Source organism: Trachemys scripta, chromosome 8, assembly GCF_013100865.1.
Source record: "Trachemys scripta elegans isolate TJP31775 chromosome 8, CAS_Tse_1.0, whole genome shotgun sequence".
Classification (NCBI taxonomy): Eukaryota; Metazoa; Chordata; order Testudines; family Emydidae; genus Trachemys; species Trachemys scripta.
In genome coordinates, this window is record NC_048305.1 from 80,992,019 (window position 1) to 81,006,779 (window position 14,761).

At 42.4% G+C, this 14,761-nt stretch overlaps 1 protein-coding gene across 2 annotated transcripts in view; it reads left to right on the forward strand.

Moving 5' to 3' along the window:
* The window catches only part of TTLL7 (tubulin tyrosine ligase like 7), an 81,155-nt gene that overhangs the window by 18,198 nt on the left and 48,196 nt on the right, over nucleotides 1-14,761 (forward strand). For both annotated transcript variants that reach the window (XM_034779514.1, XM_034779515.1), the window contains exons 7-8: nucleotides 1,876-2,040; nucleotides 2,770-2,928. In XM_034779514.1, coding sequence (XP_034635405.1) covers nucleotides 1,876-2,040; nucleotides 2,770-2,928 — 324 coding nt within the window. The remainder of the gene's footprint in view (nucleotides 1-1,875; nucleotides 2,041-2,769; nucleotides 2,929-14,761) is intronic.

Genomic DNA, 14,761 nt, shown 5'->3' on the forward strand with positions numbered 1-14,761 from the left:
AGGGTTCTTTTGGTACTGCCTACTTCAGCATTCTCTTTTCTAGCATTGTTATCATGCAAGGACTTTTTTTTCCTTTAGTTTGGACCTTATAAAACAACTCTTTGCTCTTTTCTGAAATCTGCTGATGCCATAATCCATCAATTACTTGAAGTGCTTTTGAGTGGCCTGGCTCATTTCTAATAATCTAAAAATCCAGAAATTTTTAGAGCGAAGATTGTTAAACAATTTAACTAATGTTCTGAAAAGGCTTTTATTTCTTCGTAATCTGCAAAACAATTAACTTAGGATAGTTGGCATTTTATGGAAAGATGACATCTGTGGCTAGTCAAGACTATGGACTTTGATCTGATTCTCACAACAGAAATTAGAAACCATAGCAGAAAGCCATTTTGTATAGTGTTAACCCAGTATGTTGTCAGCTATCCTGAATTTAGGCTATTAAGTTTTTCAAATAAAAGTAACTGCGGTGAAATAAACAGTATGACAGGGGAGAGCTTGAATTGTCTCCTTTCCATCAAATCAGTATGGAATTGGGGCAGAAAGATTGTAGCAACATCTACTGGCCCTCGATTAAGCAATAAGGTAAGACAGATTGTGTGGTAGTGCAGCAGTAAGGCTGATTAATGCTTACATTGGAAGAACATGCACATAAATCAGTGACTTATAAAATGGCCTTTAAAGGAAAAGCAATATATTGTTAAATTTAGGCTCATTAAAATGGTTCTTCAGGAAACAAGTTCTGTTAACCATCAAAAATGTTACTTTGAAAATACCCTCGAATTTGTGTCCTTCTTTTGAAAGCAGGTTTTGCTTTTATTCAATGTTTTATCTCCTAGTTAATCTTCTGTGTGCCTAGTATCCCCCTCAAGCTCTCAGTCTGATCAGTTCAATTCCATTTTCAATGGCAAAACAGAATTGAAAACATAAATCAACTCCTGTTTGCATTTTTCCATATAAAATAAAAACAAACATTATTGGGCTACATGTTATTGATGTTCTGCCTTGAAACTTCGGTGCCTCTAATGTCTGGGTACCAGCCACCAATCCTGAGCCTCACTGACAACTGCAAGGGTGAGGGAATAGAGCTCATGAGTAGTAGATATTTTTAAGGAGATAAACTGGATCTTCATCATGAGAACAATTCTCATAAACAGAGTACAGTGAAAACTGAAAGGGGGATTGTGTCAGAATGAGACAGGTGGCCAAGTACTTAGTAGCATTTTCCTGGTCTACAGACACCTCTGATAGTGGGGATGTAACCATTCTGTATGTTAACTGCTCTGTAGATACTTTTCTCTAGTCAGGGCCAGCTCCAGGCATCAGCAGAGCGGGGCGGCACATGCGAAGGAGCGGCATTCCGTCCATTCTTGGGGTGGCACAGTCTGCAGTCCGAGCGGCTTTTTTTTTTCTTTGCTTGGGGTGGCAAAAATGGTAGAGTCGGCCCTGTCTCTAGTTATTGTTTATGTGTGGACATATAAAGATTGGCAACACACATAGGCCCCAGTCCAGCAAAGCAGGTAATCTTATTCTAAGTAGTCCCATTGACTTCAGTTGGCTTAAATTTAAGCATATGCTTGAGTTCTTTGCTTTATCAGGGCTGTAACATTCAGTATATAAAGTCTTCCCAAGAGCTAATTATACCTGAGCTTCATGTAATGATAGTTGTACTGTGGGTTTATTTCAGTAAATGTGATATGAAACTCAAAATATGAATCATATATTTAATAGAAATAAAATAAATATTACAGTATGTCATGGTTTATATAACATTAAAAGGCTTTATTTCAGTTACTTGGGTTTTCTTTTTAAATTATTTTGAACCACATATTCTGGATCCGTATTTATGAGATATCTGTTACCTTTCCCTGCTTGCAGAGCCAGTTGTATATGCATCTAACCAACTACTCTGTGAATAAACATAATGAGCACTTTGAACGGGATGAAACAGAAGATAAAGGCAGTAAACGGTCCATAAAATGGTTTACTGAGTTTCTACAAACAAATCACCTTGATGTTTCCAAATTCTGGAGTGATATTTCAGTAAGATAAAACTAATGTGCAATTAATGATTTATGTATATACAGCATATCAATTTAGAAAATTAATGTCACCTGTCATCTCTTGACTTTGCTTGGAAACCACCATGTGTATTGCAGCGTTATTAATCCGAGCTCTCAATAATGCACATCACAAAGCACATACTGTAAAGTGGTGTTAAGGGCAAACTGTTGTTTTAAATTTTTTTTTTTTTAAGGCTTATAAGTAGGACGGCTTTCAGACTGAATTAGCCTTCTTTATGGAGAGGCTTTTTTCTGCGAGGTTAGCATTGAAGTCATTTTGCTAGACAATGTAGGACAGAGTGAATTAGTTGCAATAAGAATAGCAGGGGAGATATTGATAAATCTGGAGAAAACTCTGCCCTGACCTATATGTCATGTAACCCTTAATAAGACTAGAGTTGCCCAAGATATAAGGCAGGGCAAAATTAGACTTAATGCTATTTTCAATATCTGCTTAAACAAAGGGCCAAATTTATGCTTAAATCCCTTAAAATAGATTTGTTTATATAATTCCCTCAGACTGCTTTAAAAATATAGCAATCATTTGTTCAGCCTTTTCGTAACCACAGATGACAGATCTAGACAATTCCTCTTGTCATGAATGTATTAGAAGACTTAAATATGAAAAAAACTTGATTATGATTTATCTCAAAATATGCTGATATCATTCCCTGCAATTCTAATGTAACTTTGTGAAAAATCCCCACAGGAACTAGTGGTGAAGACTCTCATAGTAGCAGAGCCACATGTCCTTCATGCTTATCGTATGTGCAGACCAGGCCAAGCTCCCGGAAGTGACAGTGTCTGCTTTGAAGTACTGGGATTTGATATCCTGCTGGACAGAAAACTAAAACCCTGGCTCCTGGAGGTAAAGCACTTTTGTTAGACTGTAAAGTCTGCTTATACAAAACTAAGTACAGTCATGCCTAGCCAATACCTTCATGGGAAAACTTCCAAGGAAAATCCAAGCATTGTAGGAAGGGGTACTGGTGATTAAATAGCTGGCACTCATCCTTCTGAGTGTCTGTGTGCACTGCATGCTTCTTTCAGCAACAAATAGCAAATAGACATGGTAGCCCCCCTAGCACAAGGTAAGCTTAGATGAGTAGAGTGAGTACAAACCCTACACTGCTCTCTACTCACCCAGACTGTGCCTCCCCATCTACTCTGCTATTTTTAGCAGTATAGTGTCCCATTGCCTCCCGCTGTTGGAGCCTTTCCCCGCCACAAGAAAAGACTCTGACAGTGGGGAGGGGGGCAGCAGGGAAATAACGCTCAGGCTCAGCCTTTCCCCACTTACTTCCCACTGCCAGAGCCTTTAACTGACACATGTAGCTACACATGGCAGCATGGATGCTGCTTGCTTTTTACTGTGGCATGTAGCTGCCAGCAGTGGCATGTAGTATAGACGTAGCCTGAGCTATTAGTGAATCGGTGCCCTTGAATGATCCTGGGGTTGGGAAGTTTGGGGTAAGGGAAGGATATTGTTTTGCTGCAGGTGTTGTATTTCACAAGAGATGTAAAACTAAGGTCCTGACCACTTTAAAGTTCACATACAACTTTTTGTGAGAGGAAGGGTGTAACCCTGGCTTCCTGAACACGTGCCAGCCTGAGGACCACTCTCACTCAAACGGAGTACTGTTTTCCTCTGCAAGGAGTCCCACTGGCTTCAGTGCAACTGCTCAATGTGAGTAAAGGTGGCAGAATCAGCCCTCCATTCATTAATTACATTTTGTCCAGTTAGATCCAGTTAGATGTCTCTGGCCAGTTAAGTACAAATATTTGATAAGTCTGAATGGCGTCTAGTGCAGTCCTCCCTAGCTGGAAGGACGGTGGCTGTGAATGAGTTCAGGCAGAGGGGAAGATACTGCCTTCCATAGGGTGAGGTGAAGAACATCCTCAAGCCTTTTGCACCTTCTCCGCAAAAAACAATATGAATATTGACAAGTCTCAGCATTTTAAACATTACAGTTAGTCTATGGAGGAGGAGACCTATAAATCACTTTGGAAAGATTTATTTTCCATTTCTAGTTTAGAAACTAGCTTTTTATTTTGTCAAAATATTGTCATCTTTTTTCAGTTAAGATAGAGAACACGCTTGTCACTTTTAACATACAATATAATGCCATGAATCCATTATTTTGGAGATGGCATTTACAGCTTTTGGACTTGATCCCTCCAGGTGCTGAGCACTCTGATGTGATGCAGCAAAACGTGTAAGCGTTTGCTAACTTCAAGCATGTGAGTAATCCCATTGACTTCAGTAGAACTATTCAAGTACTTAAAACTAAGCCCTTGTTTAAGTGTTTTGCTGGATCATGCCATAATGCTTGGTGCCTTGCAGGATCAAGCCCTTTAGTGAATGAACCTTTTCCCCAAGATAGGCTTTAGCTTGTCCGTTCAGAAAAGAAAATGGCACCACTAATCCTGCCCATCAGATGCAGCAGGAATTTTTTAAAATTTTTTGACTTGTAATGGTTTATTCTGTATCAGTTTTTAACAAACTGCTTGACACAGAAGTGATGCATTTTCCAGACGGAGGCAAGGTCACTGAACATTTTGTTTGACTTTAAAAGTTACTTTAACTCTACACAGCTTCTCTATCACTCTTTGCAACTTCTGTTTGACAAACTATTTTGAAGTACATAATGCAGCTTTAAGCTATTAGCACTTCCAGTTCTGCGGATGGAAAAAAGGAGTCATACTGAACAGAACGTTGGCTGTCTTTGGTAACCCAAAAGACAAACACCAAAGCAAGAATCCCTTGCACACACATTGTTGCTAACTACTTGATACACTATTTGGGCATACAAAAATCAATTGCTGCTTGAACAAAGCAAGTGTAATCAGCGTAACTGGGAAGCATAGAGGCAAAATGTAGGCACCAGCATTAAAACAATTTTTCACTCTACAGTGTGGATTAGTAAGACACTTTATTAGTAGTACTTGGTCTACACCTAAAATTTAGGTCAACCTAGCTATGTTGCTCAAGGATTGAAAAATTCACACCCATGCAAGATGTAATTAAGCCTATCTAAGCCCCTGTCTGGACAATGCTAGGTCGATGGAAGAAGTTTTTCATTGACTTAGCTACCGCCTGTCGGGGTGGATTAATTACAGCGATGGAAAAACCTCTTCCGTTGCTGAAACAAGTGTCTATACTACAGCGGTATGGCAGCACTTTGCTGCTGTATCACCTGTAGTATAGACATAGCTTAGGCCTTGGCTACATTTGCAGCTGTATAGCGCTGTGAGGTAGACCTGTCTTCGTACAGCTGAGAAGGGAAAGCGCTGCAGTCTGTCCACACTGACAGCTGACAGCGCAGTGGTGTGGCCACACTTGCAACATTTGCAGCTGTGTTGGGAGCGGTGCATTATGGGCAGCTATCCCAGCATTCATGTGGCTGCAACGTGCTTTTCAAAACCGGGGGGGTGAGGTGGAGTGTGACAGGGAGTGTGGGGGGAGAGAGAGTGCTTTTTGAAGCATGTCAGCTCTCTATTTTGCAAGTTCCGAACTCCCTGCCCCCCCGCTCATTCATTCACTCACTCAAAGCAAGCAGCAAACTGTTTGCTTTTTCTCTGTGGTATGAGTTTTGAAACCGGCACTTCCGCATTCCTGTAGCAGGTCACAACAATGGAGAAGATTGGCCACTTGACAAGGTGATCAGAACAGCACTGCAGGTTGATTCCTGGCACACACTCACAGGGGAGAGTCGTAGCCACTCCACTGTATCTCTTATGCTTCTCGGGGAGGTAGAGTACCTGCAGCGGTGTACCCAGGGAGATACAGCGCTGCAAGTGCCCTGCCAGTGTGGACAGGGAGTGAGTTACAGCTCTGGGGGAGGCTTTACAGCGCTGTAACTCGCAAGTATAACCAAGGCCTTAGGTTTACAAATGGATTACTTCTATTCTTGAAACCTAATCTGTTTACATGCAGTCAAAATTAGGTGCAGGTTCGGTACTGCCTGTGGCCTTGCCAATATTTTATGAATTTACAATCACAATTACGTATTTCTGAGAGACAAATTTTTCCCTTCCCTTCATGAAAGACCCACATAAACAACAGATGGAGCTGTTTGACTGACTAAACAGGGGAAACAGTTAAACTGTTAAACTGACTCTATAAAGAGGGCTGTCAAGTGAACAAACTTAGTTTCTTCCTCTAATCTCTCTTCTATAATAATCTGAAGTGTTACTTGTAAAAATAGTAGTTAACAAGTCTCAGAAGCGGGTGTGTATGTGTGTTTCCTTTTGTTTACATGGTTAATGCATGTTTGGAGCTTTGTCTTTTTCAGACAAACTGGGTGATGTCATTATGGCAACTGCTTGCAGTGCTTGTATAGCTTGAGGAAAAAATAAAGCATTTTAAAAAAAAGTTTGCCTACTAACAGTAAAACATGATGATGGTTGATTGGTTGATTGATTGATGGTATTGATGAGCAAAACATCCATAATTAATATGCCAAATGATAGCCTTATTCTCCAACCACTGACTGTCATTGAGTAGTTTAGCAGGCATATTTCTCACAAAGGTTCGCATAACTTTAATTAGAAAAACATATATTCCTTCCCCCTCTTCCCTGTAGAGAGACTAATTTGCTAGCATTGATGCCTTGACCAGAAACAGCACATGACGTACAATGCTGTATCTGCATTTTAGAAATGGAAATGTCTGTGTTCATACAAGTCACCAGCTCCTAAGCACTAGTAACATATATGCAATTTCTATCATCCTAGCCTGCTGTCAAATGCAGGTGCATGGGAAGATGAGAGTTCTGGAGGTTGCCACCCATGATAATAGTTGTAAGGCTAGAATCCCACTGCTCCTGGATTCTGTGTGTGGGGTGTGTGCATATGGGGCGGTATTATTAAACACTGCTGTGGTGCTGGAATTATTGGAGCTGTATTACATATGGGCATGGGGAATCTTATACTCTTTATTTTATTACGTTTTCATATTTAGTTTCAGTTCTTTCCCATTTTGCTAGAGGTCAGAGACATGACTTAACCTTAAATCTTATTTGCCAGAGACATTGAACTAATTTAATTCACCCTTTGCAGTAGATACAAACATTATACCTCACATCCACACCTCCTTTGTGAACACTCACTCTGCTTGTTCAGCTGTTTGCTTGCAGTACCCTCAGGTCAACCTCTACTACTGCCGTTATCCTTCTATAACAATTTTGGTTCCTTCTCCAGATTCCCACTCTTGTCCCTTTCCACCTGTTTCCCTCTTGCCAAGAACTCCTTAAAAGGAGTGAATCACTCTGTAGCACTGGTGACAAGCACAAACATCGCAAGTCCATGAGATTTCCCAGTGTATTGGGAGTGCTGCCAAGGTGGCATTGTGATGAGGGATGCAGCCTCCACATGTTTCCTTAGCTCATGCGGTTTATTTTACAAAGGCAGCTGCACACATTATTACAAAAAAGCTATTGTGATTGTTTCAGTCTTGGGGAGACCTCTGTCTCTGCATGCCCATTTCACAAGTGGTCTTGATTGGACCCAACATTTGAGGATACCTCAGCTCACCTCTCCTCTGGCATCAAGCATAAGGTTTTGATGAAGCAGAGAGTAGGGCAGGGTCTTCGTGATGGGGGCCCAGTGGTGTTACCAGGAAAGAAGAAACATTAACCCAAATTCAGGGAAATATGGGGGCAGAGCCACAGTCTTGGTTCTGAGAGGGCTCCCATGTTGCCAATCCTCAGGGGACACTCTGGCTCTCCCTTTTGGGGATGACATGGGTTCTGTAGTGCTAATGTACTTCTGCTTTCCACATGACTCCCAAGCCTGCCAAAGGGATCCAATGAGCAGGAGGAATTGAGGTGTTTGGGACTGCGATTCTTCTTACAACCTCATCTCTGAACATTTGACTCTGCATTTTTCAATAGTCAGTCCTGCAAAATTAGCTTTGATTACTCAAATACCTGTTTGTCTCCAAATAGGTGCCCTAAAACATAGATTTAAATGGCAAAGTTAATGCTATGCAAACTTACAAAAACAAACCCAGATCAGTGGTTTCGGAGACAACATCTACACTTGGAGCTAGGGCTGTGATTTCCGGCTTGCATACACATACTTGTGCTAGCTCTCATTGAGTTAGCACGCTAAAAAATAGTGTAGCCTCATTAGCGTGGAGAGCAGCAGCATGGGCTAGTTGCCCCGAGTATGTACACCTCCGGTCCAGGTGGGTTTGTATTTGGGGCAGCTAGCCCATGCTACTCACAGCTGCCTGTGCTACCATGGCTACACTGCTATTTTTAGTATGCTAGCTCAATGAGAGTTAGCACAAGTTTGTCTATACAAGCTAGGGAATCACACCCCGGGATCCAAGTTTAGATGTAGTCTCAATGGTAATTGTTATCCATTCACATCATGCTGTGCTTTCTGGTGCCTTTCTGTTTTGAGAGTAGGCAAGATACTGACATTCATACAAATCCTACTCTCTCTGAGGCACTCCACTTCAGAGAGCAAGTGTGTTGTAAATATGAATACCCTGCTGTCTTAACAATGCATACTGAGCAGAGGATTGTTTCTGGCTATTTTCTAATCCTGAGGGCCTATGAACCAAAACAGAGTGAGTTTTAGGTTCACTAGTGTTCTTTTAAAGAAAAGAGAGAACTCAATTTACTATGAAATGAGGCATCAACATTCCTTACATGTAACAAAAGGTAGAAAATACAATCTCTAAAAGACCTAGAAAATTTAGGTATGCTTTTAAATGCAAATTGTTGGAAGACTGTCTGAATGAAGAAGAGGACAGTAAATACCCATGGAAATTCTGGATCATCTTCTGGCATTTCTGTGATTGTTTGAAATGGAAAAATGAATTCCTCTTCAAGTGATTGCATATGTCCCTTCCACGCCCAGTGCACTAGAGTCTGAGACTTTTCCCTTTACCCATTGGGCTGTGCTTCAACCACCGCATGCTGCTTCATGATGGTATAAATGGTGTACCCTCTCCAACCTCCACCTTAGTTCCTTCTTACCACCTACGATCAGTAGTCTAAGCACATCGTCTTGCTACAGCAAGTTTTTCCCTTTACAGGGAAATTTTCTTCTTGTCTGTAAATAGTTAAGTTAGTATTTGTTAGTGTCAGATTAGTGTAGGTTTTCTTTGTTGTTTTTCTTTGGATCTTAGTACCCCATGAAGAAGAGGGAACCAAACAGCTGGTACTGGGATATGCCTCAGTCTCTGGCTGGCTACAGGAAATCTATGCCGGTGCGTGACCCTCATTCCACCTTCCTGAAGTGTCTCAGTGAGGGTAACATTTGTGACTCCTGCCAGATTTGCAGGGACTTCAAACTCGGGACAGAAAGGTGAGACTGTGCCACATCCTCATGGCTGCTGCATTGCATCCACTTTCTGAGCCTTCCCTTTTGGGGCAGGTACCGTGTACTTTGACACCGGTGAGGAGTGCCCTCTGAACGTTGCTTCTGAACGTCAGCACTGATCCCTTTTTCTGGGACCAAGAAAGAAGCACAGAAGATCGGATCATTTATGGAAGGAGCTGAATCTTTGTCTCTGCTCAAAGATCAAGATCCCTGGTACTGTTCACCAGTAAACAAAAATGAGGAGGACACGGTAGAGCATTCTCTGGGAAGAGACGCTCCCTGGTACTGACTTTTCATCAAGGGTCATCTATTATGGCACTGATGCCTGGCCTGATGAGACTGATGCCCGCTATGGTGCAAACCTATTACCCCCCCAACCCCATCCCAATTTTTCACACTTGCTGTCTGGTCATCCTAACATCTCCAGAGAGATGCCCCTGGACTTCAGCACTTCCTGGCACAGCACCACCATGGTCAGGCAACTCAGGGTTCTCCCAGAGTCTAAAGTTGGTTTTTATGCCCCTTTCTCCCAGAATAGATGTCAACACCGTCCTTCCCATTGAGGGATTTCTGTTACTGGTACTCAGCAGATTTCCAGAGACATGGGTGCTTGGAGCAGTTGTGGTTGGGGTCCAATGCCATAACCAATGGGGCATGCTCTTCCTTCCAGATCCTCACCCTTTCCTCAGCCTCTGGATTGAATTGCTTGTGAGTCACCTGAAGTAGAGTGGACATATGTATGGAACATGCACTGTCTCCTGAGCACTTCTTGTGGCTGAGTGTGGTTCTGCAGTGGCCTGCCTCAGTTGCCCTTCCTTAATGAGGTAATAATGAGGTCACTTAAACAACCTGGTCAAGAAGAAGCCACACACTACAGGAGTATATCTCCCTTTAATACAGGCTCCTGAAAGGAGTACTTCTAAAGGAGTTTAAAGGCTCCTACCTCAGAGGCTAGATAAAACTCAAAAGTCCCAAAGTAAACGTTTTTGGGTTCTAGCAGTAGCTTCTTCTGCTGTAAGGCCCCAGGCTGCTCCACAGCCCAGGGAGCTTCTGCAGTTTTTCCCCTACTTGTTCAGGGTCTCTCACAGGGCTCCTGCCCTGGAGAACTTTTGCCTAGCTCAGGCTCCATAGGAGCTCCCTCCTCTGGCGCTTCCCTTGTCCTCAGGAACTTTCTTTTAACTGAGCTCTCCAACCTTTTAGACCTATTAGATTGAGGTATTTGTTACTTAATTAACAGCCTTCCATCTACTTAAGCAGTCAGTTATCCCCAGGTGGACCTGGGTTGGCTCATTCCCTTCAGTATAGTCTGTCACAGGTAGGCTGGGTACCGATTCCCTTAAAGGGACAGCCCTGTGACACTGTGCAGTCATTCGAAGAAAAAAAATGCTTACTAACCTGTTCTGTACCTGTTCAAGTTGTGTTGCACATGTCCATGCTGTGTCCCCTCTGTTGGGTAAGAAGGAACTGAGGTGGGTCTGGAGTGGCCTTGCCCTTTACACCACCATGCAGGAGAAGAGAGTAGCTGAGGGAGGATGTGCTGCCCTGATGGGTACCACTAAGGGAAAAATCTCTGACTATGACACACTGGGCACACACACACCTGAAGTGGACTGAATATGCGCAACACACCTTGAAGCACAAGTTACAGAACAGGTTAGTAACTGTTTTATGCACTTTGTTTCCTCCTTGGTGCTCTGGAAAGGCAAATAGTTGAATTGTGGGAGCTAAATTCAGCTCATGCTATTTATTAACTTCATTTCAAATAAGGAACAGAGCATGCAGTTCAAATAAGGAACAGAGCATCTGAAAAGTGGCTGAAGTGGCATGGTGGGGATCCAGGTTTTTTGTGCCTCAATGGTTTCCATATGCAGTGTGCTGAATTTACAAGAATAGAGGTTTTTGGTTTTTATTGTGAGCCCTGCCAACTAATCCTTGGGGGTGGTGGAATAAGCTGGGTCATCTTCCAGCTCATCTTTAAATTTTGCCCTTAGTTACGCTTATGCTGCCTTAGTGGGTACAATTCATGTTTGCCCTGCAGCCAAGCCAGCTGCACCAGAAAAAATGGGCTACAAAGCAGCTACATAGGTTCCTAGGATTTCTGGTTCCCCTGTCACAGAGGGTCTTCCAGTCAGGGCATGAAGGAGTGGTGTAGCCTCTGGGATTCTGCACCACTGCAATGGTCTATAGAATGCATTACAGTTAGAGCACGTCTTAAAGCAGCCCTGACCTAATTCTAACCTGTGCCAAAGGCGAGCCTGTAAGTACCCTGCACCTGTGCTAATGCTGGCCTAGGGATGTCTTTCCTTCATTACCTTCAAATTATGCTCTTAATAAAGATTTTGCAACTCTATTGCTGTTAGGAGATTTGGACAGGGGTAACTGATTAGAATTCATTGAACAATTCTGTTGAAGATGTAGTAGAAGGAATAGATTCCATCTCATCTTTTCTCAGCTGTGATGGCTCTGCAGTGCTATTGGTAGTGAAAAGTAATAAAAACTTTAATGACTAAAAGAAGTTACCAAGTCAGACTCTTAATACACAGGGGACCATAGTTCAGCAAAGTACGTAAAATGTGCCTAACTTTAAGTGTCTAAATCAGTGGGATTACTCATGTTCTTAAAGATAGGCACATGTTTAAGTAACTTGCTGAATTGGAGTCTGAGAGTAGACCTGTTAAGTAACAAGGTGCCACTTTTATATAGTGACTTTTCAAAGTAGAATTATACTTCAAATGGTTAAACAGAAACAATTGACAAAAGGTAGACAAGCATTGTAGAAAATCTTGGGCACTGATAGATGAAGATACACTCTGTATGTTCCAGCAAGGTCAAGCAAGAAACTTATTAAAACTACTTTGCTTAACTTAATGCTTTTAAATAATAAAATACACTTGACTCTCAAAATAAAAAAGCAGTATTATCTACAGTAGAGAGATACACAAAAGGTAGAAAGGATCCAGCTAATGTGTAATCAGAAATATATCCTAACCATATATCATGTATGGTCGTGATTATTATTTAGTTGTATTACAGTTGCATTTGGAGGCCCCAACCAATATTGGGGTGCCCATTGCACCAGGCACTGTTTCTAAACACAGTGGGAGACATTCCTAGCCCCTGAGAACTTAGGCCAGATCTTCAAATGTATTAGACACCGAACTCCTATTGAAGTCAATGGGTGTTAGTGACTAAATGCTTTGAGGATCTTACAGTGTAATCAGCAGTTCTCAAACTGTGGGTCGCGACCCCCTTTGAGTGGGGTCGCCAGGGCTGGCTTAGACTTGCTGGGGCCCGGGGTTGAAGCCCAGGCCCCACTGTCCAGGGCTGAAGCCAAAGCCCGAGGGCTTCAGCCCCGGGCAGCGTTGCTCACATTACAGGCCCCCTGCTGGGGCTGAAGCCCTTGAGCTTCAGCTTTGCCCCGCCACCCGAGGCAGTAGGGATTGGGCATGCTCAGGCTTTGGTCCCTTTTCCAGGAGTCGTGAAGTAATTTTTGTTGTCAGCAGGGAATGGTGGTGCAATGAAGTTTGAGAACCCCTGGTAGACAAGACAGATAAAAGGTATAAGGGGAAAGAGATTTGTCCAGGATCATACAGCAGGTCAGTGGCAGAGCCAGGAATAGAATGCAGATTTTCTGAGTCCCCTTATTCACTGCTTGTCTAGTTCTGTTTCATGAAAATAGAAAACATGCTATTTCTCTGTTGGTTCACTTCCATGAAAATAGACAAATATGCCTTCATTTCTGGGTAGGTCTGCATGAAGACAAACATATATTCAGTCATGAACACTGTTTTGATGTAACTTTAAAAGTGATATTTAAACCTACAAAACTCAAATTAAGCAATACACTAAGATTGTCTCCATTTCATCTCCCATTAGTTATTAGAAATATTCTTGAGCACCAATGTCTAGTCAGGAATATCTTCCCAGCATTCATTATTCTAAAAATAAACAGAAATCACAGCCTCCTGCCTAAACTTGACTAATTTGACCTTTGCAAAATTCACAGAAATTGCATGTGGAAGAGTGCTGACTCATTCAGACTGCCTTAAAGCAAACCACATTGCGCCACCTAGCGGATGAAAATCAGGAACATCTTTTTCAGATTCTGTATTTGAACCGATCTGTGTTTTGCAGAGAAGGATACATATTACAATATACTTCATGATATATTGATAGATACTACTATACCAGTATAATTTAGAAAGAAAATTCCCTTTTGGGCATGAACTGTGTATCAGCTTTGCCTGTTGCCATATATTACATTCCAACGTTTGAGAAAGAGCATTTGAAGAGTGAGCTTGTAGGGTACTTGACTGCTCCCTGCAATATGCAGATTGCTCTCAACTTTCACTGAAGTTAAGGGAGATTTAAAGGTACAAAGCAGTTTGTAGGTTGTGTTTGGCACTTCTTAGCAAGTAACAGTAGGGCGCAAGCATTTCTGGGGGCAGATGGCTACGTTAAGGAAATACTTTAAAGGGGGATCATAAGGCTTCCTTCCCTCTGAAAGTGTAATTATTAACCTCAAAATATTCAATTTCCTGCAATCAAGAAAGCATGTTTTCAAATATACATGCAGAGAACCATACCAATCCATACTTTAGCATGTTGCAATTACACAGTGAAATGGATGGTTGGGTTTGCTCTTCACTGAAGCACAGGTCAGCAAGATTTCCTACCATGTCAGGGTGAGTGGGCCAGTAGAAGAGCAGTGTGTTGTCCCCTCACCTAGCCCTTTGCACACAGCAACACAGCCAACACCCCGAACAGGACTATGATGTTAACTGTTGCCTGTTGGTTCTTCCTCCCTTGTGCTGCTACTCTGAGAAGATGGACAGGACCAGGCTCTCATTGCTGTGCAGTTCTTCTGGGGTGCTGTAGGAGAGAAAGAGAACTCATGGGAAGGTGCCTTAGAAATTCCTCCCAGAGGAGGGAAGAGAGGTAATTAGGCTGTTGCTTTACTTCTCTCCTCTTCAGCTCTTAGAAGGAGCACTGCAGACATTGCCAGTGGGATTCTGTGATACTGAGGCCAGCCACTGGAAGTGAATAAACATGGATGTTGAGACCTTGTTGCTGTATGGGAGAGGTCTGTGATGCAAAGTACTCTGTGTTAGCCCAGAAAAACTAGTGCAGTTCCAGTAGAATTGTGCAGTGGGCATATATAACATACTCCGGCATGTTCAGCAGAAATATTAACAGAAAGCTGTACTTCCCTGTGGCTTCTGTGGTTTGTGATATCAAAGGAACCCCAGCTTTATATTCTAGGGCTACCATACGTCCTCTTTTTCCCGGACATGTCCGGCTTTTCGGCACTCAAACCCCCGTCCGGGGGGAATTGCCAAAAAGCCGAACATGTCCGGGAAAAT